At 32.0% G+C, this 27388-nt stretch overlaps 3 protein-coding genes across 3 annotated transcripts; all 3 read left to right on the top strand.

Annotated features, from left to right (window-relative positions):
* The first annotated feature begins 1201 nt into the window (after positions 1-1201).
* LOC145334277 (uncharacterized) lies at positions 1202-7000 on the top strand. Its single transcript, XM_080179672.1, has 10 exons — positions 1202-1249; positions 1691-1815; positions 1985-2143; positions 2700-2760; positions 3111-3187; positions 3401-3520; positions 3775-3839; positions 4074-4149; positions 5373-5678; positions 6833-7000. The coding sequence occupies exons 2-9, from the start codon at positions 1692-1694 to the stop codon at positions 5648-5650; spliced, it is 960 nt and encodes a 319-aa protein (XP_080035798.1). The 5' UTR covers positions 1202-1249; position 1691; the 3' UTR covers positions 5651-5678; positions 6833-7000.
* Positions 7001-12575: 5575 nt separating this feature from the next.
* Positions 12576-16686, top strand: LOC145333468 (snaclec purpureotin subunit alpha-like). The gene is made up of 7 exons (XM_080178621.1): positions 12576-12789; positions 13694-13815; positions 14211-14348; positions 14589-14708; positions 15071-15120; positions 15976-16045; positions 16520-16686. The coding sequence occupies exons 2-7, from the start codon at positions 13695-13697 to the stop codon at positions 16525-16527; spliced, it is 507 nt and encodes a 168-aa protein (XP_080034747.1). The 5' UTR covers positions 12576-12789; position 13694; the 3' UTR covers positions 16528-16686.
* A 2216-nt stretch (positions 16687-18902) lies between these two features.
* LOC145333823 (uncharacterized) lies at positions 18903-24952 on the top strand. Its single transcript, XM_080179073.1, has 10 exons — positions 18903-18999; positions 19417-19555; positions 19979-20084; positions 21045-21329; positions 22157-22252; positions 22687-22782; positions 23238-23342; positions 23730-23828; positions 24321-24416; positions 24841-24952. The coding sequence occupies exons 1-10, from the start codon at positions 18988-18990 to the stop codon at positions 24884-24886; spliced, it is 1080 nt and encodes a 359-aa protein (XP_080035199.1). The 5' UTR covers positions 18903-18987; the 3' UTR covers positions 24887-24952.
* Positions 24953-27388: the final 2436 nt, after the last annotated feature.

The raw sequence follows: 27388 nt of genomic DNA, 5'->3' as shown, positions 1-27388 counted from the left end.
ATAGATTATATTTCTGCTTCTATAAAAATGGATTCAACTCACTAACTGTATTAACAAAATCTATGTGTTATTAATCAAATTGATAAAGGGTGAAGCATAGATTTTGTAATGGATTATTATGATTTGGGTAAATTGTTTAAGATATAAATACAGGTATATTTAAACTTTACATGATATCTATCATGCTATAAGAGGGTAGAGCTTTAAAGTGGGCGGAGCTTAAGAATTAGTTTTGAAATATCAAAATTTACAAAAGTTAAAACTATGATTTAAAAATAACTTTGCTTATCAGACTTAAATTAATGAAAAATAAAGTGGGCGGAGCTTAGGATAAAAACATGAATTGATTATTAGCAATTGGGTAAATTTTTTAATAACAAATATAGGTATTAACAAAATGTATGTGATATTAAAAAGGTAGGAAAATGGTTTAGCAATGGATTATTATGAATTGGGTAACTAGTTTAAGGTTAAAATACAGGGTATATTATAAACTTTACATGATATTTATCACATTTTAAGAGGGTAGAGCTTTAAAGTAGGTGGAGCTTAACAATTATTTTTAAAAATCACAATATACAAAAATTAAAGCTTGATTTAGAAATAGGGGAAATTACTTTACTTATGAGGCTTAAATTAATGAAAAATAAAGTAGGCGGAGATTAGGATAAAAACAGGAATGGATTATTAAATGGGTAAATATTTTTAGAAACTAATACTGGTCCAAAAAATGATTATGTGATATTAAATTATCACATTTTAAAAGAGTACAGCTATGATTTAAAAATAATGGAAAAAAACTTTACTTGTTTTAATGAAATATAGTGGGTGGAGCATTTAATAGAAAGAAATATATAATTTTTTATTAGATTAAAAGAATAAACACAGGTACAGAAAAATTTTGCATGATATTTATCATGCTATAAGAGGGTAGAGCTTTGAAATGGGTGGAGCTAACGGATTAATAACTTTACTTATCAGTCTGAAATTAGGGAAAAGGAAAATTGGTGGAGCTAAGGATTAAAACAGGATTAAAACACAGCTATAAAAAGCTTTATGTGGATCTTTAATTTAAAAATATGGAAACAAATTTACTCTTAAATTTTAAATTTAATTATAACTACATAAAAGGGTGGAGTTATGGTTTAAAAACAGGGGAAATAACTTTACTTGTCAGTCTAAAATTAATTTTTATACAAAAAAATAGAAATGCTGCTCAGTTGCAGTTAGTTAGTCTTGGTGAATACAGGTAAATTCATATTTCAATTTTCTTACAAATAGTAATTCTTCATCAAAACAGTTGCTTTCGTAGTCTTTAAATTAAGAATGATAAATGACATGTTTAACTAGTAAATTATTATTTGTTTTTTTTTTATATATATTTATCATTGAGGGATCTAAAGGGATAAGACAATGAACGAAAAATTAATGAAAATTCTTTACGATGATTCACAAAATTACCCCTCCTGTAGATTACAATTAGTTGTTGAAACGTTTGTACATCCAAACAATCAAAATTCTAAAGTCCCCAAAGTTGTTAGGCCAATGAATAAGGAAACTTTAGGGACTAGTGTAATAAACAGTCCAATGTCCATACGCCCAGCGCTTTATTACTCTCTTATATACGGTTTAAAATTTACAAGCCATGTCTCTATATTATCATTATGACATGTCAAGTTTTTTTTTCTAGGATGGCTTGCTATATGTTTTTGTTACCCTTGTTCTGTTTATTCTCAAATGCGATTGGTCATCCAACTAACCAATCAGAAGGCAGATCAGCGCAAGGAGTTGGTATTGGCACGGGAATTGGATATGGTAAGATAACTTTTTGTAATTTATTCCTAGCACTGTAGAGTTTTAGTAATCATATAAAGATTATTTCATTTCCCGAAATCATACAAAGCTTAAACTAGAATTTTTAAATTGATACAGTTATCTTATCCCTTTCTGATGTTCATACCAGTCATTTTTAATTTTAATTAAGGTGGAAATGCTAATGTGAACATCATCCTTAATGGCAAACACAATGTACATCGTGACGGGAATAATATTCATATCACCAACACTGGCGTTGCTACAAAAGACCAACTCTACAAAAGATCAAGGTGCAGTGACGCAAGCTGGATATTGGATCAGTCAACAGGTAGGCTTTAATTTAAAAGTTACTGTGTAGCTGTCCTTAGTGCCATAGGAAAGTGGGGCTAGATGTCACCGCTTTTGGCCTACCTATTCTATTGACGTCATAGTAGAGGGAAAGAGAAAGGGAAGGGGGAGGGAAACTTCCTAGAAAAGAGATGGAGTATAGGGTAGGTCAATAGAATAGGTAGGCTAAAAGCACTGACATATATTCCCATTTTGCTAGGGTACTATAGACAGCTATGTTACTGTTCACGATTTAGGTGGCCTTATGCTTTGTTGTATTTTATGAAATAAAAGTAAGCTGTTAAAAAAATATTTTTAAGTTGAACCCAATGCACAAAATTGTCTTTGCACCCTTTTAGATTTTCAGGTATGACCCAAAACTCATCTTCCTAAATTAGCAGCCGAGATACCTAGGGACTTCATTTTCCTTACTTATTTTTAAAAAAAAACTACAATTGGCAGCTAAATTTAAATACCAACCATTGGTTAAATGCTTTTTCTTTTCTTTTATGGTTTGAAGAATGTATAATCTTATTTCATTAAATATTTTATCACAGGATTTTGTTATACAATAATTGAGCAAGACTTGACATGGGTTGAAGCTAGACATGCTTGCAGGTGATCTATTAATTCATTTCTTTCTAAATTCTATGCAGTAATGCTATGAAAATGTGATTTTCTTGACTGCTACTAAAGATATTCTGCATTATATTTCTTATTTTCAAAATTTGTATCCAGTATACAATTCATTTGCTGGTCTCTTGGGCCGTCTATCATTTAAAAATTACACATATTATATATATTCTTAGGAAGGTTTAGAAAGGTATCAATTCCTTCCTCGTTTTTCTTATTTTTATGAACACTTGGCATCTGCATTACAGACCTCATTAGGCCGAATTTAACTTTAAAAGCCAAACCAAACATTAAAGTCTTCCAAACGACCATTTATTTATAATCATATTTTGTAGGGCCAAGAGTGATTTTCGTGGGGGAGCTGAATTAGCTTTTATCAGAAACCAACAGGAACAACAATTCATCATCACAAGTAAGTAGAATTAAATTAGCATTGATAGAATTAGTTTGTTAGATTTAAACTTCAGTGTCTGCAATAAAACAACAAATAAAATGTCTCAATATTATACTTTTTAAAAGAGTAGTAATGTTCAATTTTCCACTTAAGATCATAACCACTAACACAATTTAATTCAACAATTTAGCTAAGTTTAGATTTTAGACATACAAACTATTTGATTTTCAGATTTGCTACAGACCAGATCTTGTCCTGGGGAGTTCTGGTATGATGGTTGTGGGGTTTGGATTGGACTTAGAGATACTGTGGGAGATAACCGACATTTTGAATGGACTACTAATCATGCAGGTATAATTTATCCTAAAAGCTTTTTGTTGTTGAAAGTCGTCTTCAAAATTAGACCTTAAATAAAGGATTTAATGTCCAATTCAGATTTAGATTTTATCAGCATTTTTTGACTATTCATTATTACTTCAGCTTGGTTAGGTTAGGTTACATTAAGTAGTGAATAGCCCCGCAGGAGTATATTTTCTTCTTGGTAGCAGATCTACTCAATATGAATGTTTGCCAACATGCAAAGTAGTTAGTATATTCTATTTCAGCTACCTATACAAACTGGCTGTCGGGAGAACCTGACTCATATTTTGAAAGATGTGCAGCCCAACAGGTTAAACATTTTATTTATTTCTGTCATTAATTTTTTCTGTTTCTAATAAATGTTTATCAAATGATGATTTTTCTAATAATACAAAACCTTTGCAAATTAATAAAAAAGTATCCAAATTTTTAATATACATAAAATTGATGATAAACAAAATTACCCCTCTGTAGTTTTAAATAATTGGTTAAAATGTTTAAACACTTTGGGTAATCCCAGAAAAATGATTAATGTTTATTTTAGACTCTAAGCACTTACGCTTACCAATGGTGGGACGCCCCATGTGATGCAAAAAGACCTGCACTCTGTGTTAAAAAAGGTATATTAACCCTTAACGGTCGGGGGGGGGGGGGTAGGGCCTTGAACGCCCCCCCATCCGGTTTTTTCTATCTCATTTTCTGTGTGTGAAAGATAAAGAGCCCAAACTGCGTGACTTTTAAGTTTGGTTATGACACATAACCGAGAGTTGGAATTTTTTGAATATCTCCATCCTGGCGGGCACAGGATGCCAGCAAACCTGGCAGGGTCATCCAGGTAAAGAGCAAAAATATTTTTTTGACTTAAAAAAAGCTTTTTATCTTACCAAAATACTAAAATATCCTCTAGTAGTACATCCTCATATTAAATACAGGTGTTCAAGTCAATTTCAGGTTCCAGGTATGATCCTGCAGGTCCTGATCCTCCAGGTCTCCAGAAATCTATAAATGGCTCCTGTGGCCGCAATTTTTGACTTAGAGACTTCAAATTTTAAACTTAAGCTTTTCTTACATGTCTACATAACGTATTAAATTTTCATAAAGATCCGCCGCCGTTTTCCCGCCGACCGCCGACTGCGGCGGCTGGCAGCTGCCAAGTACAGCTGCGGCCGCTGAAATTTATATTTTGATATTTGAAATATAAAATTTACATAAAGATTAACATTTTCTGCAAAAAAATTTTATTCTAGCTTCAAAAACAAAAAAATTACAGCCGTTTGAAATTTTTAAGTTAAAAAGGACCTAAAAACAAAGGTTGTTAAATAAAAGGGTGAAGGAAGCGAAAATTGACCTTGACTTACTTAAGGTCGGAAATTCATCATAACACAGGGGACTTACACAAAAAAAAATAGCCCTCTAGCTCTAATAGGAACTGAGATAACATGGGGGGGCGTTGAACGCCCCCCCTCGACTGATTAAGGTGCGGCAAGGGGCCCGACTGTTAAGGGTTAAACACAGTGTATTTATTCTTTATATTACAGTTTAAAATTATTGGAAAATGTGCATTAGAATTTAACAATACGATCCTTTTTTAACCCTTAAAAACCGGGCCCTAATTCGCACCTTAAAAGATCAGGGGGGGGGGGGGGCTCCTAGATAATCACACTCTATCTCAGCTCCTGTTACAAATACTTAATTTGTTGTGGTTCATAACAATTTGTAGAGAAAATTACTTTTTCTAGTCATGGCTGTCAGACTGCTTACTAGTCGCTTATTAGCGGCAGCTGCTAAATATTAAAAAAACTGTAGAGCGGCCAATTTTTAAATTAAGATTACCAAATTTTAGGTGAAGCTTTTATTTTTCACCAGCCCGTCTCCCACAAGTCCGTCTCCCAGGAGTCCAACTCCCAGGAGTCCAGCTCCCAAGAGTCCAGCTCCCAGGAGTCCAACTCCCACAATTCCGGCCCCCACAAGTCCGTCTCCCACAAATCCGTCTCACACAAGTCCACCTCCCACAAGTCCACCTCCCACAAGTCCACCTCCCACAAGTCCACCTCCCACAAGTCCGTCTCCCACAAGTCCTTCTCCCCCATAAAACGCGTGTGCAAAGTCTGCCAATTTTAACAAGATAGCAAATGACCGCAAAATAAAGGTAGGTCCAAGGACATCCAAGCTTTTATTTTAGGCTGTTTTTGTTGGGTTGGGGGTTAGCATAGCGGGGTAAAATACTCCAATAAATTTTTTAAAAGGTAAAATGTCATAAACTATCCTGAGGTGAAACCTTTAAAAAACTGTTTTGCCCACTGTCTCACTAGAGTCAGTGAGGCTCTTAAAAAATTTTGTGAAAAATCCTCAAAAATCGTAAAAAAAATCTACAAAAATTAAACAAAATCTTATGTCAATAACCCTTTTTGATTCTATTAATTTTTTTGTAGATTTTTTATGCGATTTTAGAGGATTTTTCACACAAAAAATAAGATAGCCTCACTGATTTTAGTGAGGCAGTAAGCCAAAAAAATTTTAAGGATCCACCTTTGATTTTAAAGTACAATGGCTTTAAATCATGCTGCAAATCATGGGGGTTAATCAAAAGACAGGGCAGTGAAAACAAAGATGCCACAGATATAGTCAAAAACCTACCTTGGGCCCATATTAAACTGTGACCTTTAAAATTTTTATAAGAATGATTAATAAAATTACCCCTTTTTAATTCTTGGGTAATCCCTGAAAAATTCTGCATGTTTTTATTTTAGGATACACGCCCTTACCTATGGTTTTTCGCCTTTTGTCATGTAAAAAGACCCGCACTCTGTGTTAAAAAAAGTAATAAAAAATAAAAGTAAACTTCCTTTTTTATTGCAGTTTTAAATTACTCAAAAATAGGAAGAATTTGAAAATACAACCCTTACATAAAAGTAATACTGTAAGTCTGTCTGTCTGTACCGAAATATCTCACTAACCGCTGAACATATATGGTTCTCCTTTTAAAATATGTATTCTCAGAGGTTTATAAATACTAAAACCCTCCCAAAAGAAATCGCCCTTAGGAAAAATGAGCCCCCGTAAAAAATATTTAAACTTTTTATTTTTGAGACAAAAATTGAAAAGGGGGAGAAGGGGTCGATTCCCTTTTACCTTATGTGCACTAGATGCCTCCAGGGGCGTGGTAAAGTTTGAATAGGGGATAATAAAACAATTGTGAGTTTGCTAAGAAGACTGGATAAAAGGGTATATGAACATATTTAAAATAAATAAGACATAATTTTCTATGATTTGATCTCTAAATCAAATTTTTCTTTTTTTCAGGAATTTGAATTCTAACGAGATTGCAAAGATATCAACTATAAAAAGAATTTATTTCAAAGATTTAAATGTTCAATAAAATTATGTATATATTTATCTATCTAATATAATGTTCTTCATATATCTATTGTTGTAAAATTATTTAATCCTTTAATAAATCTAATAACGTAATTTTTCTTTCTCGTATTCATTCGAATCCGGTGGATAGGAACCGGTTCTCATCCATACGAAAAAACTATGTCTAGCATCCAGTTTTCTACAAATATAGAAATGTACAATCATAAGATTAAAACAAAGCATTTGATCATACCAAAATACTAAAATATCCTCTAGTAGTACATCCTTATATGAAATACAGGTGTTCAAGTCAATTTCAGGTTCCAGGTATGATCCTGCAGGTCCTGATCCTCCAGGTCTCCAGAAATCTTTAAAAGGCTCCTGTGGCCGCAATTTTTTACTTAGAGACTTCAAATTTTAAATTTAAGCTTTTCTTACATGTCTACATAAAGTATTAAAATTTCATAAAGATCCGCCGCCGTTTTCCCGCCGACCGCCGACTGCTGCGGCTGGTAGCTGCCAAGTACAGCTGCGGCCGCTGAAATTGATATTTTGATATTTCTAATGTAAAATTTACATAAAGATAAACATTTTCTGGAAAAAAATTGTTCTTCTAGCTTCAAAAATAAGAAAATTACAGCCGTTTGAAATTTTTAAGTAAAAAAGACCTAAAAACAAAGGTTGTAAAATAAAAGGGTGAAGGAAGCGAAAATTGACTTAGACTTATAAAAAGTCGGAAATTTATTATCAAACAGAGGACTTGCACAAAAAAATTAGCCCTCTAGCTCTAATAGAAACTGAGATACTGAAACTGAACCCCCCCCCCCCCCCCCCGACTGATTAAGGTGCGGCAAGGGGCCCGACTGTAATATGCATAATAGTTTGGAAATGGCTTTAATAGTTATTTCTCGCATCGTATTATAGACAGCTTTTCGCGGATACAAAAAATTATAAGATTAAAACCAGTTTTTTAGCCCAAAATTCCAAAGGCGTAGAAAACTCGATTTACGATGCTAGACATAATTTTTAAGTATGGCTAAGAACAGGTTGTAATTCACCGGATATACGCCGTTTTACAAGGAAAAACTTCTTTTCACCAGAAAAAAAAGTATTCATCCATCTTTCTTTCTTTGATGAAAGCAATGCATGTATAAATAGTTGAATATCTGTTAGAAAACATTTCAATCTCGTTTTCCCCTCTGGACATACAATAATATGTATTCCTTTATTCAGGAATTGTAAAGGATATCTTTTTATGAAAGATTTGGAAGGAAATTATCCTATTACTTAAAGTAAATAGGATCTAAATATTTGCGAATGTATTTTGTTAACATTGTAAAAACATATCTTATTCCCAGAGATCTAAAGGGATAAGACAACGGCCCATAAATTGATGTACATCCCCCATGTTGATACACAGATTTACCCCTTCTATAGATTAAAATTAGTGGTTGAACTCTAAACTTAATTAGTTAACCTAAAATTCAATACAAGTCCCCACAGTAAATATGCCAACAATTAAGAAAAATCATAAACTTTTGGGAACTAGTGCAATAAACAGCCCAATGCCCCTCCCTCCTGGTCTTATTCCGCATTATTTTGTACAGATCAGCAATTCAATTTTAAAATTCTTTAAATTGGTTTCAACATTGAACACACAAAACAAATATTTCTATATTTCAATTTCATCTTGGTTTTATCTTTCATTTTCAAAGCAAAGATTCATAACGGAAGGGCCATTCATTTATGAGTAAAAAATTGATTTAGTTTTTTTAAGTAAAAAGGACCTAAAAAACAAAGGTTGTTGAATAAAAGGGCGAGGAAGCAGGATATAACTTCTTTATCAAACAGTGGTCATAAACTCTATTTTTTAGCACTCTAGCTCTAATAGAAGCTGAGATAATAGCATAAGGGGGTGTTTAGCGACCCCCCCCCCTCGCCCAATCGATTAATTTCCGGTAAAGGGGCCCGACTCTTAAGGGTTAAGATTTCTTTTTAAAGAAACGCCTTTAATATATTGACAAAAACTCCTGTTTGTATCAGCGATTCATGCATCATACTGTATTTTTGTAATTTACACATTTATTTTTTTTTTTTTTATTTGGAAAACCCAAGCAGATATTTAAATGCGAAACTAATGTGATTACATCGTCAAATAAGATTATGATAAACAAGGATAATAAATTACATAAATCTAAGTGATATTTAAATACTAGTGACGAAGCGGCCTTAGGCCGCCTTAGGGTCCGAGTTATTAGAATAAAACAGAGGGACATTTCAAATTATAGAGCTTATAAATTATAAAGCTTTGATATGCATCTACTATCAAAGATAATGTATAAATCTATTGTAAACCTTTCCATGTTTTTTAGCTTTACTAAGGACTTATAATAATGTCATCCTTGTTAAGCTTTAAAATTTCTTAGAAATTTTTATAATTAATCCTATCAAGAGTAAAGGCACATCAAGTGTAAACCTCGGTGGGTTAGTGTCCCTTGCAAGAATTAGGCTTATGGGAAAAACCTATCCCTTCTAATTTACAATTTATCTAAAATACAAAGTAGAACGATGTCTGTCTGTTTGTAGCGAAGGATCGAGCTAACCGCTGAACCGATCGGGTTCTCCTTTACAGGGTAGCTTCTCATAGGTCCCGGGAAGGTTTATATCTATTTTCTTGGGGGGTGGGACACCCCCAACTCCCCCCCCCAAAAAAAATATTTTTTTCTTTTAAAACTAAAATTAAAATAGTGGGGTCAACTCCCCCCCCCCCAAAAAAAAAAAAATTCCCCCCCAAAAAAAATTAAAAATTTTTTTTTTTTTAAATCTAAAATACAAAAAATTGGTTTGATTAAACCTCTTGGGGCGAAGCCGCTAGTTTATAAAATATGGAAGTGTATTTTTAATGCTTGATATGTACTCGATATGGGAAAGCACCCTAAACCTCACTTGCTTAATTAGTATAAAATATATTTTTTACGCGAAGCACCTCTTTAATTAGAAATGATTGTCTGAGGGTAAAATATAATTCTTTATCTGCTATTAAAGATAGATGGCTTTAATTTTAAATTAAAAATGTATTTTTTCCCCTTTATATGCCGTAGGTCTGTCAGTATAGCTTTTAGTATTTCCAGGGAAGACTTTATTATCTTATCTTCTATTCAAGTTTTGTATGATTTACAACATACAACAATAAAACTAATAAAAATATTTTTATTTGTAAATATATTGTCAATTTGATTTTAATGTCTCATTCTTAATATCTAATCTACTTAACTGATTGGGTTCTCTATATTATATAAACTTAACATTGGTCCCGTGATGGTTTTAGGCTATTTAATTTTTAGATTTAAGTCTTGGGATGGGTTTAAGCTTTTTTTCTAGTCCGTAGATAATAAAGGGGCAAACGCTAATAATATATAAAGTTTTTTGTCTGAAGGTTAAAATCTCAATAACTACTAAAGCGATTGGGTTCTCAATTTTAGGTAAGCTTCAAATAGGTCCCATGAGTGCATTAGGCTATTTCATTTTTAGGTGGTTTTAAGCTATTTTTTCTAGCCTGTTTCTGCCCTTTTAATTACAGAGCCCCTGGATGCTAGGTACGCTCCGCTAGGTATGCATTTTTTTATTCAGAATTAGAAATATGGATTTTGTTAAAATTTCCCTGACAATTCCTATGCCCTTTTTTTTTGGGGGGGGGGGAGGTAACTGTATATTCACAGGGGAAATATTAGAAAGTAAATACAAATATATTAACTTGCACATAAAGATTACTTCAAGTTCAACTACTTACGTTAGAATTTCTGTCTGGCTGATTTTAGTTATTCATTTTATAATAAAAGCCTTTGATACTATGAACGTAATAACATTCTGCCTTAGCGTTTTCTTTTTTTTTAAACCTCTCTCTCACACTTGCTTTTTCTTCCATTTTTCTTTTGATTTCTTTATTTGATCTTCAGATACGTATTTATAATAATGCTTTTTTCATTCTTTCAAAAATGCAATTTGAATTATGGAATTTATTTTCCAATATATATTTTTTTATATAACCGTCACAAAAGGGTTAAAATGTTTTTAATTTTTGTTTGTAAATCTGAACATATTTAAAATGGTGCTAGAATCAATTTATTTTAAAACTAAGTATTCTTAAATTTACTATATTATGAATTTAAATTTTCTGTTTTAAGAATAGTAATTAAATACTTCAACATTATGTGAATAGCAACATGAAATAAAAAAGATGAATTTATTCTTAATAAAGTAAAATATTGGGTCTTATCGACCTGGGCAATGAGAGTTTATTATGGATTATTGGAGCACTATGAGTTTTAAACATTTATCCCTTGGAAGACTTGAGCTCATATATAGACATTTATTTCCTATATAGATCTGACATGGATCTTGAAGCAATAATGCAGGCTGTTTTGTAAATGTTAAAAATTGGAAGAATCTATTAAATAAAAGTTATCGCAAATATACTTAGTAAATAAAATAACAAATTAAAACACTCAATCTTCTTCTGGTAATAGGAATAAGGTATAGCCAACAAACGAAATAAATCTAAAGTAATATTTGAGGGACAGATAAAAAAGATCTTTAATTTTACACCCCCCCCCCCCCCCCCCAACGACAGCTGACATGTTGTTGTTGGTATAAGCTGCAACAAACCATTTGGATCATATGAAGGAAATTAAGTCATTCCTAAGAAGGACAGAAATTCTCTTGTGAGATTTAGGAAGGTGATTTTTATCCTCTTTTTCAGATATGTGAGAAAAAGGAGAGTTTTTTGTCCATATTTCACTTATCTGAGAAAAAGGAAGATGATTTCTGTCCTTTTTGGAAGGGAATTTTTGACCTTGTTAGGAATGACTTCATTTCCTTCATATGATCCACCCATTCTGTTTCAGAGTTATTTTGTCTTAAATAACCAGTATGTTATATGACGACTTGCCCTTAGCATCATGTAGCTCTGTATTTAATCAGGAGAGGCGAAAGGGAACAAAAAACCTAAACATTAGTAAAAAATAAGATATCCTAGAAGTAGTGGAAGGATTCTCTAAAATAATTCAATTATTAGCAAGATTTTAACAGACCCCTTACTGAAAACTCCCCTACCCCCCTCTGAATACATAATGATTTTTTATTAAATCAATTCAGGGGGGCGTTTATATATTAGTGCTTACGTTGAAACAATTTAAATTATTCATCAATAAGTTTGGGCTTGACATATCAGGGAAAGATATAGATAATCAGAAGAAAATTCATGCTTCCTCCAATGATATTTGTAGGTCAAAATAGATTTTTATGCAATTGTTGTTTTGATGTGCTCAAATTAATTTGAAAGGAGGAGCGCATTTTCGATTTCTTTGATGTTAGAATTTAGATAAATAAAATGCATTGCTTTAAAGCTTCATAGTATGCTAGAATATATATTTCTCGCACCGTTTTATTTTATCGTTTTTCGCGGATATTTAAAAGGAAACTAGTTTTGTTAGCCAGGAGAGGCTGAAGGCCTTGACTAACAAAACTGGTTTTAATCTTATGATTTTTATTTTATTATTCGTTGGGAAGTTGTCTACAATACGATACAATGCATGATTTATCAATATTGCACTGGTACTAACAGATATTATTTGGTTCCGAGGCCATACTGGAAAAATATCATCTATTTTACAGCTATTGTTTTGACTTGCAGAAAAGTTGAAGGCATCTTGTTTTTATTTAGATCCTATTGCATATCTCTGTCACTGTCAAAATTTGAAAATTTTAGACCGTGACATACAAAAAATTTGAAGGAGTTTTTTGATCTTCTTAACGGGTATAAAATTCTGGAAATTTGAAATAATGTATCAGTTTGAGTTAACTATTTAAGTTTAACTAGTGAGTTTCTTAGGACTTTTTGACAGGTATGTTATTTCTTTACAAGAGAACCCCGCAGGGTTAGAGAATTAAAGTAAAAGATTAGAAGGGGCATGAGGTACACGTAACTCGATCTGCAGGGCGGGATTCCTGTGAAAATTTTATATTTGGTCTTTGAAATCGGCTAATAGCGTTAGAAATATAAACACAGCCAAGTCTCTACAAATGAACAGAAAGTAAAAAGTTAAGGATCTCCATTATCTGGGCGGCCAGGAAGTTTACAAATATAACAGAGCTCCCTAAAAGGACTAGAGACTTAAAAGGAAATAAGTAAACTACATATTTATATTTACATTTTTAAAAACATATATTTTCTATAATTAGGGTCGGTCAACCGTCCGTCCGGAACGGTTGGCTATTTTTGTTATTTTAGTCAACTTAAAATTGTCCTATCGATTTCAAACTTGGCATGTTGGTTCTTGTAATAGTTAGGTACGAAGTAGCAACTCTATAATCAGTGCCAAAATGTCAATACGTCCATTTAAAATAAGTTAATTTCTATCATTTTTTATTTGATAAGATCATCCTATTCATGTGACTTTTTATATACCGATTCCTAATACATCAAAGTACAATGTTATAAGTGAAGAATCTCTATAATTAGGCCCAAAAATGTAAGTATGTCCTTAAAAATGTATTACAAATATGTTTGAAAATATTCTGCTTATTCAGTTATGACACTCTACAAGAGTTGATGTTGTCTGTCCTACCGTTTCAGAGCTTCGCTTTTATAGATGTTATCATCCATGTTTTATGTTTTTTAATTACCAACTCACAAGTATTTAACAAATATTACAAATTATTTCATGTACAGATGTGTCCAATGATCAGATGCTTGTAAAAATACTTATTTTATTTACAAATAATAGTAAACCATATCATCTATATCAGGATGAAGTGTATCATTTTACTTACAGTTTTGTTTGTTGTTATCAAGAGTGGTGATTGTGCTACTGCCAGGACACCTGGCAAGACATGCCTTGATCAATCCTGGAAATTAGACCCAGCTACAGGTATAATAACTGTAAAGATAACTGTACAATAAAATAAAATATAATACACTAGTGGTTACGCCCCTAGAGGCCTCGTTGGACAGAAAAGGAAAGAAAATGTGTATTTTTTGGGGGGGAGAGGGTATTTTTTCTAGGGGTGAATATAAGGATGGAGATACCCTTCCCAAAAACAGTTATAAACCTTCCCTGGACCTAAAACAATCTTCGGTGTAAATCTTCGGTTTGGCAGTTAGTGAGATACAAAGATACAAAGGGAACTTAAAGTTCAAACTAACAAAAAATATTTTGTTAGAATTTTAAAGATCTTCTAGTTTTTATATCAATTCTATTTTAATAATGTGCTGTAAATTATTTTAAAAAGTAATTCACATACATTTAAAAATACCAATGTACAGATTTGTGCTACAAGATTGTGGAGGAGCCATGCAGCTGGGAAACAGCTGAGGAGGTGTGCAAGTTGTTTTGTGATGGTACTGGAGATGCTCATCTGGCTACTATTGAATGTGATCAGGAACAGACATTTATCACTGAGAGTAAGTTTTAGTGGCAATAATACTTTTTAAGTCATCTTTTTTGGGTATGATCATGTGGTAATATCCTCTTTGTTTTTTTTAAATTTTGAAAATTTGAGTACTAAAGTATATTTTATGTGCTATTCAAATGAATGTTCTTGTTAGGACCTCCTAAAAGGCAGAACTTGTACTAACAAGTGGTATGCTATGTGATGTATATTTTTCTTTTGCTGCGCTACTTATAATAATATCCCTGTTTAGACCTGTTAAAAGGCAGAACTTGCACTGACAATTGGTATGATGACGGGTGTGGAGTTTGGATTGGTATAACCAACAAGAATGGTAACAAGGATCAGTATAAAAATGTTAAAGATGACAAAGGTAACGTTTCTTGAAATGATAAATGCAGTGTACTAAAGAAGTTGATGGTATTTTTGTGTGTTTGTAAATAATGATCTAATTTTTAGCTGCTTTGGTAATCTACTTTGTTCATAGAAGCCCTTTATATTTATAAATTGTTGAAGACTTTATAAAAATAAAAATGATCATTTCATGAACAGATATTAGGACTCTCGGGTAATAATTATAGAGGTCCTAGTATTTCTAAATTGTACTTTATTGTTACAAGCATCATCATGTTAAATTGGAGTTCGGATAGAGGGACCAATTCTAAATGTAGAGAAAAAAATAGCTTTTTTAAACATTACTGTTTACTCACATTATTTTACAATATTCATTTTCAGTAAAATACAGAAATTGGTACCAGGATAACAAGAGATGTGTAGCTCTACAGGTAAAATAAAGTTTTTTGTTGTTGATCATAGACAGGTAAGGGGTGTTATACCGTTTCTACAAATAGCAAAAGTATATTTTAACAATAAGTTGTTGTGTTTCTGTCAATTGCAATTATAGTGAACAAACTGTATTTTTGTCATTATCCCTTAAACATTCAGGTACACATATAGATGACATCAAAACGGTGATTATTACAAACTTAAGCATAATTTTGTTAAATTCAGACAAAACCAAAATTGTGTCAAAATTGTGTCAAAAATCATCCATGTAAAAATGAGGGATATCCATCTCTTTTTTAGGGGTTTTCTTTCCTACTTCTCCTCTCATCTCCCTCATTTTCTTGATGTCGCTTGGATCATTTTTGACTCAATTTGGGCGTTGTCCAAATTCACAGTTTTAAATCAAATTGCCAGATAAACATACAAATATTTTGTAAGATGTATAAATGTCATATACCCCCTATATTAATTAAAGTAGATGTTTAAGTTACAATAAGCATTTATTCACATCTCCAAAAGGATGGACTTGTTAGTTAATCCTTATACCCTAATATCAACAGGATGTTTTAACCTTTCCCAAAAAAGGTGATATCTGACACAAAAGGATCTAAGTTAAAGCATTTTTTTTCTTGGCTCACATAAAGTTGCCTAGTCCTGTCTGTAGAATTAAAAGTTGAAGTTTTCTAGTCACCATTTCTCTTCCTGACGAAATTTAGAATTATATTTAGAATTCTAAAATTCTTCAAAACTAATTTAAAAAATCTTCCAATTAAGACCCTTGGGAAAAAATTGACTTTTCTTATTACAAATTTAGAGGGTGTTGATATGGAATATTACAAGACATCTTTGTTTAGACTAATGAAGCCTTCAAATGGTGGGACGCTCCTTGTGAATCACAAAGGCCAGCACTTTGTGTCAAGAAAGGTATGTATAAATATAACAAGGATGATAGCATCCATAAGTAGCGAAGAATAAAAAACGGGCTAAATGTGTTAAAAAAAAATGTTTAGTGGTCATAAATAATAGATGACGAAAACTAAAGAAAGATTTCCTAAATATTAGAAAATCACGAAACCTTAATAAATAACTTTGGCAGACTTAGAGCTAAACAAATTAATAAAAAGTAAATGACGACAATAGGGTAGAAGAAGATAAATTTATCTGAATACATTCCAGAAATAATACTTTAGACATCTTTATGATATTATAGGAAAAATTCTGTATCAATAATAACAGGAATTTTAAAATGACTGTCTTGTTTTTTTGTTTTTATTAGGATTTAAGTTAACTTTTGGGAAAGGTTTATGCCTGGGTAAAAGTAACCAAGAAAAGTTAATCAACCTAAGATTTATTATAAATTTATTTTTTCTTTAGAACATTACTTTTATTTTGTTTTAGCTGCTTGAGTTTTCAGTTTGTTGTGTTTGGCTAAAGGTCTAAAACAGAATCCATTTATCGAAATTTGTTTTTTTGTAAATATATAAAATCTTTTAAATTATTGTGATTTTCAATTGAAATGTTATAAGATTAAAAATTGTATTAATGTAATAAATATTTGAAGCTTTGTCTAATCTTATAAACTTCAGAACTTTTTTGCTACCTAAAGAACATAATTTTAACTGTTATAAAAAGCTTTCTCGTATTCATTCGAATCCGGTGGATAGGAACCGGTTCTCATCCATACGAAAAAACTATGTCTAGCATCGTATAATATCCAGCTTTCTATGAATATAAAAATGTACAATCATAAGATTAAAACTAGTTTTTTTAGCCCCGAGGTGCCGAAGGCTATAATTGTACATTCTATATCCTCGGAAAACCGTTAATAATACGATGCGAGAAATAACTAATCTCAATGACCCGCTATGATTGAAATAATCATTACGTACTGAAAGATATCAAAGTGAATTTACAGTTAGCAGAATGTTGGATCCTAATCTTTGTACAAAACATTTTGCTTATCAACAATGAAAAGTTAGCCGATTTATAAAATAGAGATGAATTCTTTAAAAAAAATTGCCTGACTAAAATCAGTGAGGCTTACTAAAAATTTAGAGGGGATAATTTTGCCTCACTAAAATTTTAGTGAGGCAAACTGATTTTAGTGAGTCAAAAATTTTTTTTTAAGAATTCACCTCAGGTTAAAACAGACACAAAAGAGTTATATTGTAGCTACGATAATAAAAAGTCCAGACAAGAAAATAATTGTTATTTTTGTTGGTAAGAGATTAAAAAAGGAAAATTGATAAATTACTGAAAATAAATTAAATTCTCTCAAATCAACAAGTCCAATAAAGGTCAGACACTTACTAATAGGTACCAGGAATAGAGGGATTGGTCAAAAGGGGAAACATTTATATAGAATAAAAAGATATTTGTTACAGGAATTAGAGAATTGGCTGTCTGTAGGAAGTTTGCTACAAGATTGTCCACTTTAAAATGATCTAAACAGAAAATAAACACCTTTCTACCCCTCTACCGCTAATAGTTATATATCGAATCATATCATAGATAGTTTTGTTAGCCCCGGGGGGGGGGAAAGGCCTTTGCTAGTGCATCTGGTATTAATATCATGATTTTCATTTTGTTATTCGCAGAAAATGTTCATTAACTTAATACACTTAATACATGATTTTTCAGTATGGCTCAGAACCAGTTATATTCCAGCAGATATTAAAAGGTCTATACGCCCTACTGTAAAAAAAACATTAAGTAACCAACAATTTACAAAAGTCAAACTGTCAATTCATTAAAATTATGACTAACAACATTTCTTCTAATCCCCCTCCCCTCAAAAGTAGGGCAGTGATTTGTATGTTTAATTACATTATTTGTTTTGAATAGTCAAATTTAAAATACAATGATATTTTAAGAGAACTAAATAATTTTCTGTCGGATATTTTCTACTATTTGGCTTAATTCGCATTTTTGAAAGGAATTGCTCTTATCGTAATTTTGGAATTGTCCTATTGATAACAAACTTTGCCTAACCGCAATTTAAAGACGCTAATTTTACTTTAACAAATATGTTTATATATATTTTTTTTTTATAAAAATCTAATAATTAGGTCTAACGTTATTTGTAGTATTTTTGAGAGTTTGATATACAATAACAGGCTAAAATCTTCCATGGACCAATGTTAAACTGAAAGCTGTGGAGAGTTGAAATTAGCCGTTTAAGAGATCTTAGCGGATGAACAGACATATAGATATCCTATTACTTTAGTATATATTTCTGCCATCCAGAATGTTCATTTATGATAAGTCGCCTTTCTCATTTTATCACCCATACATATCATTAAAGACCAACCTCCCCCCTTTATCCTTCCCCAAAAAGGTGACCATAGTTAGATTAATGTATTAAGCTTAAGATTAGTAGTAAGTAATTGACCGCTCTACAAAAGTGGGCGGAGATTTTAATAATTCTTTAAAATCTGGATGATAAGAATTATGATGAATTTAGGTGTTTTTCAATTTTTAAAATAAAATATTTGATGATGAACAAATAAATCATTTATTTTAGGTAACGATGTATTTCAACAACAAAAATAATAAGATATTAGTCAATATAGGGATATGATTTTTTTGCTAATTCAGTCAAAATAACTTTAAATATAAAAAGGTTTGTTTAAAATCTTTTAAAATTTCAATTATAATGAGTCTTTATTTCTGGACATTAAAAGGAAAAGAGCAGTCTTTTTTAATTGACATACAGAATTGTGGACATACCATATTAATACAATGTCTGCGCTTCAAAGAAACTCCGCCTATATTTGTAGGGGGAGATTTTAAAATCTTGATACTAAAATATATCATGTAATAAGAGTTATGAACTTCAGTATTAAATTATAGTCCAAAGCATCAACATGAAATTAGGGGTAAGATTATTTTCATAGAATTTATTTATTATCTAGTACATAAAGTGTAAGGTTTTTTGTTTGTTTGTCAAAATCTCGCAACCACTTAACCGATTAAGTTCTTTATTTTGGGAAAGCTTCATTCATTCTGTTCTTGAGATGGTTTTAGGCTTTTTTTAAAAAAAAAGATAACGGTTTTAGTGGTTCATACAAAAACTCTGTATCTATATAATAAAGTAACAGGATATCTGTGTGTCTATCTGTCTGTTTGTACCGTGGGACCTTGCTAACCGCTGGACCGAAATGGTTCATAAATATTTTAGGAGAGGTTACCAGAATCCAGAAGAGATACAGCCCCTAGAAATAATGTTGTCTACCGTTCTTTTTAATACTAAAATTTGATCTAACAAGATTAACAAGAATTTTTGTATTTTTTAGGCATTTGGGTTGAGCGTTCTCTTATTACAATTGTCCAGCATCCAGTGTATAAAAGATGCGGATACTCTGAGGGCAGAGGAAGCATTTTTGGGCATTAACCCATTTGAGGAAGACTTTAGAGGCAGACAAGATTTGTTAAGTAAGCACTTGTTTAGTTTATAAGAGGGAAGAGTCTTTTAGTTTTCCGGCTGTTTGTTTCTTACTTTAGGTTTGGTTATAATGCGTAGCCCTGCAGGGTTTAGGCACAATAAGACCCCCCAACCCCTTATTTGTTAAAATTAACAATAGCACATTTTAGTTGTTGATAATTTGAATATAAATTATTTCATTATCATATATATTTTCTTGCTCTCTACTTTTAAGTATTGAGCCGTCCTCTTTGATACCAATATACAACTTATGAGTCAAACTTTTTGTACTTTAATCGAATTTGAATGGTTCAAACTTTTTCAAACAAGCAATTTAATCAATATAAGGGGTAATTTTGTCTCATTGGGGGAAGTATATCAGTTTATCATTCATTGTCTTCTGACTTAAGATTTAATGTAACCCATTTTCTTAGCTTTAGGATTGCTTGGAGGGCTACTTGGATCCACCCTGTCTAAGTCTTCCTGCCAGAGCAAATGTCCAGGTGGTACCTGCAAGTTTGCCTTCCTCAGGGGATATGAGTAAGTATTTTTATAAACTTTAGTTGAGCAGATAGGACGCCGCCTTTAGTGCCGTAGATGAACAAAGTATCTAAAAAATCAGCCATGTGACATCATAAAAATGAGGGAGATGAGAAGGAAAGTGGGAAAGAAAACTCCTAAAAAAAGAGATAGTCCCTCATTTTTAAGACGTCACAAGGCTGATTTTTAGACACTATACAAAAATTACGTCTACCAATACACATTTCAAATGATAGGCCAGTATACCTTTTAACAGACCAATGGTAAAATGTATACTTGCGTATCATTGGTCATTTGTATTTATGACGTCATTTTTATATGTACTATGAGCTGCTTCCGTAGCTACTTTCAAAGTCATCCTTATATGTTAATCAGTTAATTTTGTATGTCTGTCTTTCCATTATACAATACTAGCGGCTTGCCCCAATAGGTAATTAAAAAAAAATAATAAAAAAAAATAAGTACTACTGGTGCTGCCTGTAGTTTTATGTGAACTAACTTCCCAATAAACAAAAAAAAATGGGGGCGGATTTTTTTATTTTTGGGGGGTTGGGGGTGTCCCAACCCCCAAGAAAATACTTTAAAACCACCACAGGACTAATAGGTAAATTCCCTGAAGAGTAGAATCCGATCGGTTCTATGGTTACCGAGATCTTAAGGGACAAACAGACATCAAGCTACTTTGTATTTTAGATATGTTTGGAAGGGAGGAAACATTGAACAGTAGATAACACTGGAATTGGTATTCATAAATTATAAATTTAGATTAGTTGGTTCAAACTTTTATAAGTATAATCTGCAGAAGGGTAATTTTGTTTATCAATACCGTTGATACCATAACAATATATATAAGTTCCACAAGTAAAAGGTAAAGATTTGAGAAGCTTCAAAATCCTAAATATAAATTATGTAAATATATCTTACCTTCTATTTAACGTAATCATCCATTTTTTCTTATAGATGTGTAAAGCCTGTACCTGCCAAGCCTGTCCAAGTTCTCACCCGTCCTGCTGAAGTTCAACCGGTCATAGCTCCGGCCCAACCAGACTTGAGACCTGCCCCAACACCAGTTCAGCCAGTTGTTTCTTCAGCAAGGACAGTAGTTGCCCTACCTAAACCGGTCATAACATCTGTGCAACCGGTCGTTGCCCGTGTAGAGCCGGTCACGGCTGCTGTGCGCCCGGTCACAACTGATGGAATTAGGGGTTCAGACGCGTTAAGGCTCTGTCAAGCTAACTGTGCATTGTAAGTTATTTTTAGTAGTTAGTGGCGAAGCGACTCTATAATTCACATTGTTAGTCCGTCCGTCAGTCTGTAATGTAATTGACAATATTAATAATTCGCTTAATACCTATCTGACTATCTATCCACCTATATATAACACTAAGTGTATTTAATTGTTTAAATGACTGAACTAAAAAAAAATCAATCTATTCACAGTTATATCTAATTTTTCAAACCTACCAAACATAAGAAAAAGAAGATAATTACTCTTCAATTCTAAATAATTTTCGGCATCTCTAAATATTAAACTTTAAGTTTATCTATCTATCTAAAGATAAAAAACAATTAAAAATAAAGAAATATAACAGAATGCCAAATTTATCTATCTTTCTAATATCTAGTCACCATTATATCTACTTACTAACGGCTACGCCCCTAAAGGCCTCTTGGGGCACTTTGAAAAGAAAAGAAAAAAAAATTGGGGGGGGGGGGAAGATTTTTTAGGGGAGGAGGGGGGTTGGTGCCCCTTCCTCAATTTTATTTTTAATAATTTTTTTAAGGGGGGGGAGATTTTTTTCTAGGGCGATTTCTCTTGGGAGGGTGGTGGTACCCTACCACAAAAAAGTTATAAACCATAACAGGACCTATGAAAAGCTACCCTATCAGTTCAGGAGTTAGTGAGATCCTTCGGTACAAATACACCTACACACAGACAAATAGACATCCTGTTACTTTAGTACAAGGATATATCTATCTAGATCAAAAATATTCCAAGATTCAGTATATTGATAACTGATTTTCTATTAATCTAAGCAACTATCTATTTAAGTATCTATTTATCTATCTAGACCTAAAACCTGTCAGAAATCAGAGCGTGGCTATAGATGTTTGGATAATAGAGTTTCAAATCAAGCTCTAATATTTTGTCAGGCAAACTGCAAAGCGTAAGTTTTTTTTTAATTGGAACAAAATTTTGACAACTTAATATACCGAAAATTGAACACATTTTAACTTTTTAAGAATAAAAAAAATCACTTTTGAAAGGCTATGTTTACTATTTGTTTAGTTAAGGTCAAAAGTGCCCGCATATATAGTCAAAGCTAGCCCCATACTTTTTGATGAATTGAAAACTAACTGGGTTAAGAGGGGGAGGGGGGGGGGGGTAAATTCCTGTTTCTATTTTTCTTATATGTTGTCCAAAAAATATCTGTCATAGATTTATATATGTATAAAATAACATGACAATTTTAAAGTATCTAACAAGTAAGACTGCAAAGCGTGATTTTTATTTACCTGAAAAGAAATCAATTTGTAATTGTTAGTACCATTATACCAGTGAAGGCCTTTAGTTGTTAGTTACTAATAAGATATTTTTTAGGCCAAAATGTTGCGAGAAAACCGCCCGCGGATATACATGCACTAATCCACCCTCTCCCATTGAAGCTCTGCAGTTTTGTAAACAAAATTGTAAATTGTAAGCAGATAGATAGATAGATAGATAGATAGATAGATAGATAGATAGATAGATAGATAGATAGATAGATAGATAGATAGATAGATAGATAGATAGATAGATAGATAGATAGATAGATAGATAGATAGATAGATAGATAGATAGATAGATAGATAGATAGATAGATAGATAGATAGATAGATAGATAGATAGATAGATAGATAGATAGATAGATAGATAGATAGATAGATAGATAGATAGATAGATAGATAGATAGATAGATAGATAGATAGATAGATAGATAGATAGATAGATAGATAGATAGATAGATAGATAGATAGATAGATAGATAGATAGATAGATAGATAGATAGATAGATAGATAGATAGATAGATAGGTAGATAGGTAGGTAATTAGACAGGTAATTAGATAGGTAGATAAATAGATATTCAACTATTCTAAATTTCTTTACTTAGGCCGAGTGTTTGCCAGAAGTCAGTGAGAGGATTTGTCTGCACCGCCCCGCCCCCACCTGATGTGAAGCCGGATGCCCTCGCCTTCTGTCAACAAAATTGTAAATCGTAAGTATGTTTGTCTATCTTTCTAACTAATTGGCTTGTTAAATTAGATTCTTAACCTTATGTTAATAATTTACAAGGAGTGGTTATCAATTCCTCTGTAATTTTATTTGTATAACTGTAAGTAAGTGTTTTTTTCTGTCTTTTGGTCTGTTTAGCTGTCAGAAATTTGTTAATTTTTATTTTTATTTTATCCAATTATTAATCAGTTTGCTTATTCCTTTTTATAAATTTCGTTGCTATTACTCTATCTCTTCTTGCGACTGTGTCTCAGAACCGACAAGGGTCTGTTCCCTATTTATCACCTGTTCTCGAAGGTATCTTTCTATCTCTCCTATATGTATAGTAGCAAACCATTTATTTATTTAACTAATACATATATCTATTTAGACCAAGCTTATGTCAAAAATCCTTGAACGGGTACCAATGCGTAACACCTGTCATAACCCAGCCCAGTGGACTAGAATTCTGCCAAGCCAATTGTAGATTGTAAGTAGTACTTTTTATATTAACACTCCATTCAAAACTCCTGGTTTTTTGAAACCTTTATTTTCTGCTGGTAACATTAATATTCCAGGTTGGAGGTAACCAGGAATCTCTTTTCATTTTCGAAATAAAAAGAATAAATCTAATGCTAAATATAGAACAGTTCCAATAACCTAATAATACAAGGAAAGTTTCGTTTTAATCAGATCCAAAGTATCAAATTTTCAAGTTTCAAGTCAAGGAATATATTGCAAATTATTCTTACAAAAATATAATGCAGCCCTATCAAAACAAAGAGCTTTCTTCTAAATCTTAAAACCAGTGCAATTTTCATTATTAAACAAACCTTTTTTTAATTGGGTTATTATAATCTTTGGTTTAGGAGAATTTTTTGTTTAAATTTAAACAATAAGAGTGTAAATAAAATAAACCTTACTCCTTTAAGAAATGTTCTCTTCATATGCAATGTATATTTATATATCCAATTCATTTTAGACCTAAAGTATGTGAGAAATCACTGAATGGTTACAGATGCACAGATCAAAGGGGGTCACCAGCCGCGCTCAAATTTTGTCAAGACAACTGCCAACTGTAAGTTTTTTTTATTTTTTTTTTATTTAAAATTAAATCTTCTTTAAACATTAATCTGTCGTACGTTTGTCATAAAAAGATAAAATATCCCAAATCATATACAAATTCTTAGGCTAGCTTAGGGGTTTCCTAAGTATTACACATTTCAGCTTTTTCCCTCAAAGTGTCAGAACACCTACGGCTACACCCTATTTTTTAGATTTGTTAAAAATATTGGGGGGAGAAGGGGAGGGGGTAGTCGTTCGTTTGTTTATTACTGTAGGTCAGGCTAAGTAAGGTCAATTTAAGATTAGGAAAAAATCTAGTGCCCTTTGGAAACTTCATACTATGATTTCTGCAATACATATCCACGTTTTTAGACTCTATATTTGGACGCAATCATCCCTGTTAAAAGCATTCTTTTTTTATAAATATTTTATTTCAGACCAAAAAGCTGTCACAAAACTGCACGTGGATTTACCTGTGCATAACAGAAACAAGAAGATTATCTATAATACAAAGTAGAACGATGTTTGTCTGTCTGTCTGTTGGTTTGTAGCGAAGGATTTCGCTAACCGCTAAACCGATCGGGTTCTCCTTTACAGGGTAGCTTCTCATAGGTCCCGAGAAGGTTTATAACTATTTTCTTGGGGGGGTGGGACACCCCCAACCCCCCCAATTTTTTTTAAAAATCTAAAACACGAAAAATTAGTTTAATAAAACCTCTTGGGGCAAAGCCCCTAGAGGCTAGGGGCGAAGCCGCTAGTAAATATTAAAACAGAAGATTGGATCTAGTTCATGGTCATATGTTCCCAGGATCGATTATTTGCCAAACAGCTGAGTATTCACGTAATGCTTTGCCCACACATAAGCGGCATGAGATGACATGCAAATAATAAGGAATAGCCAAAAACCAATGATACACAGAGACGGCATTACTTAAGAAAACACGCACAAATTAAGTCTTTTTCGCGCATTTATGTGCACTGCGAGATAACTGCATTATTCTTTAATGGCTATTCCTTATTATTGTCGGCCTTCTTTAATCGGTTATAATTTTACGCTTGCAGGCTTTAATTCATAGATTTTTGGATTTAATCGATACCAGGAACATTTTACAGTGAACTGACCATAAAGATTTATTTAATGATATGTTTAAAGTGATTATTTCTTCTTAAACCTAATTTAATTCACCTCCATTTCTTTATTTTATTAAATTACACTTGTCTTAATGTTTTTTCAAATAAAAGAAAAGTATAAGACTGTTTTTATAATCAGTTTCATGGAAAAATCAGTAAACATTTAAACTGTTAATAAATTAGTGCCAAATAGTTTTTATGAAGATGGAATATCCCTTCCTAAATAATTGTATTGTAAAAATTTTAAACTGTGTTATAGAATGATATATAAATATTGAAATAGCTAAATATATTTTATATTCAAGAATAATCTTGTATTTGTTTTATGTAAGTTACAGGATGCCTTTGAGTCTGTAATTCTGTTTGCACCGCTAACCGAGTGAACGAATTACAAAAGTGCTCTTACGTTGTTAATATATGTTAATTAAAGAGTAACTAAAACTTCTAGAAGAAACAGATACAGAGTATTTTTCAATGGAACAAAAATATTTTTAACCCACTAACCGTTGACATAATGTAATCAATGATATTTTCTTTCTGGGGACTTTTATACCAGACAAAATTATTTCATTGTTTTCATCAAATCATGCAATAAAATTTCTGTACTCTCACTATCAATTTCGCGCATCTGATGAAACATAAGTCGATACAAAGTCATTTGAGCTTCGAACCAAGCACCTTCTCGACGACCATATTCGTTTGTTGTTCAAACAACAAAAAATAACTTTAACAAGGTTGACAACCTCCATCCAAGCGTAGCCCTTAAATGTAGGGTCAAACGAACATGAACATTTTTAGAGTGTCAGAACTGAATAAGCAAAATATTAATGCATGAGTCTAAACAAAATTGTTAGTAAATTTGATGTCAAAAAAGTAAAAAATCAGCACGTTTTAAATGGACGTACGGACTTTATGATAACAATAATAGAGTTGCTAACCTTTCTTATTCGTACCTAACTGTTATAGGAATCATCATGCAAAGTTTGAAATCGATTGGACAATTACAACCAGTTTTAATTAACAAAAAGAACTCACCGCTACGGACAGACGGACCGACCCTTGTTATATAAAAGCTTCGCTTTTAAAAATAAATGTCTAAAACTATCTCATGGGCCTGTTTAAAAGTTTTTGATGGCTTGCTTGAGTTTTACTATTCTTTTAACCAAAAACTTACACTTTGGTTTCTGTTCTTAAAGGTTTGGAAATAAGTAAAATAACAAAGAAGCTCTAAAATCAGATGGAAGAACAAACGACTAAGTAGAATATAGTTTTTAATCATGATTGTAAATAAACTTGTTGCAAAATTTACTAAATACAATGCACTTTTAAAGGACATGCTTACATTTTTAGTCCTTGATTATAGCAACGCTTCACTTATAATATTCTCTGTTATCCTAGGGAATTATTATTTCAAAGATCAGACTAATTTATCGTAAAATTTTATCATAAAATTATAAATAAACGAACAGACTTCCTGGTAACGATTATAGTGTTGCTACTCTTTCTAAATCATACCTATCTATGTAAAGTTCTTAATCGATAGGACCATTCTAACGTGGCTCAAATTAATGACAAAAGCTATTCGTTGCAAATAGTGGTTCATTTCTAAAAGCGAAGCTTTATACTTAGGGTCGGTCCGTCCGTACGTCCGTCCATAACGGATAGCTTTTTTCGTTAATTTAGGCATGTTAGAATTGTCCTATCGATTTCAAACTTTGTATGGTGATTCCTTTAGTAGTTAGGTACGATTTAGAAAGCGTAGCAACTCTATAATCATTACTAGAATGTCCGTACGTCCATTTTAAACATGTCGATTTTTTTACTTTTTTAACAACAAATTTACATGTGATCTAA

This window comes from Acartia tonsa, chromosome 12, assembly GCF_053477335.1.
Source record: "Acartia tonsa isolate MP-2025a chromosome 12, ASM5347733v1, whole genome shotgun sequence".
Lineage (NCBI taxonomy): Eukaryota > Metazoa > Arthropoda > Copepoda > Calanoida > Acartiidae > Acartia > Acartia tonsa.
This window is presented reverse-complemented; position numbering and strand designations above follow the sequence as displayed.

Excerpts from the sequence above, each read along its gene's own strand:
- LOC145333823 (XM_080179073.1), top strand. Across the intron at positions 22,783-23,237 it reads TGTAAACAAAATTGTAAATT|GCCGAGTGTTTGCCAGAAGT; the intron begins GTAAGCAGATAG and ends TTCTTTACTTAG. Across the intron at positions 23,829-24,320 it reads TGCCAAGCCAATTGTAGATT|ACCTAAAGTATGTGAGAAAT; the intron begins GTAAGTAGTACT and ends AATTCATTTTAG.
- LOC145333468 (XM_080178621.1), top strand. The coding sequence starts at position 13,695 with ATGAAGTGTATCATTTTACTTACAGTTTTGTTTGTTGTTATCAAGAGT. Across the intron at positions 14,349-14,588 it reads ACAGACATTTATCACTGAGA|ACCTGTTAAAAGGCAGAACT; the intron begins GTAAGTTTTAGT and ends ATCCCTGTTTAG. Across the intron at positions 14,709-15,070 it reads AAATGTTAAAGATGACAAAG|TAAAATACAGAAATTGGTAC; the intron begins GTAACGTTTCTT and ends ATTCATTTTCAG.
- LOC145334277 (XM_080179672.1), top strand. The coding sequence starts at position 1,692 with ATGGCTTGCTATATGTTTTTGTTACCCTTGTTCTGTTTATTCTCAAAT. Across the intron at positions 3,188-3,400 it reads ACAACAATTCATCATCACAA|ATTTGCTACAGACCAGATCT; the intron begins GTAAGTAGAATT and ends TTTGATTTTCAG. Across the intron at positions 3,521-3,774 it reads ATGGACTACTAATCATGCAG|CTACCTATACAAACTGGCTG; the intron begins GTATAATTTATC and ends ATTCTATTTCAG.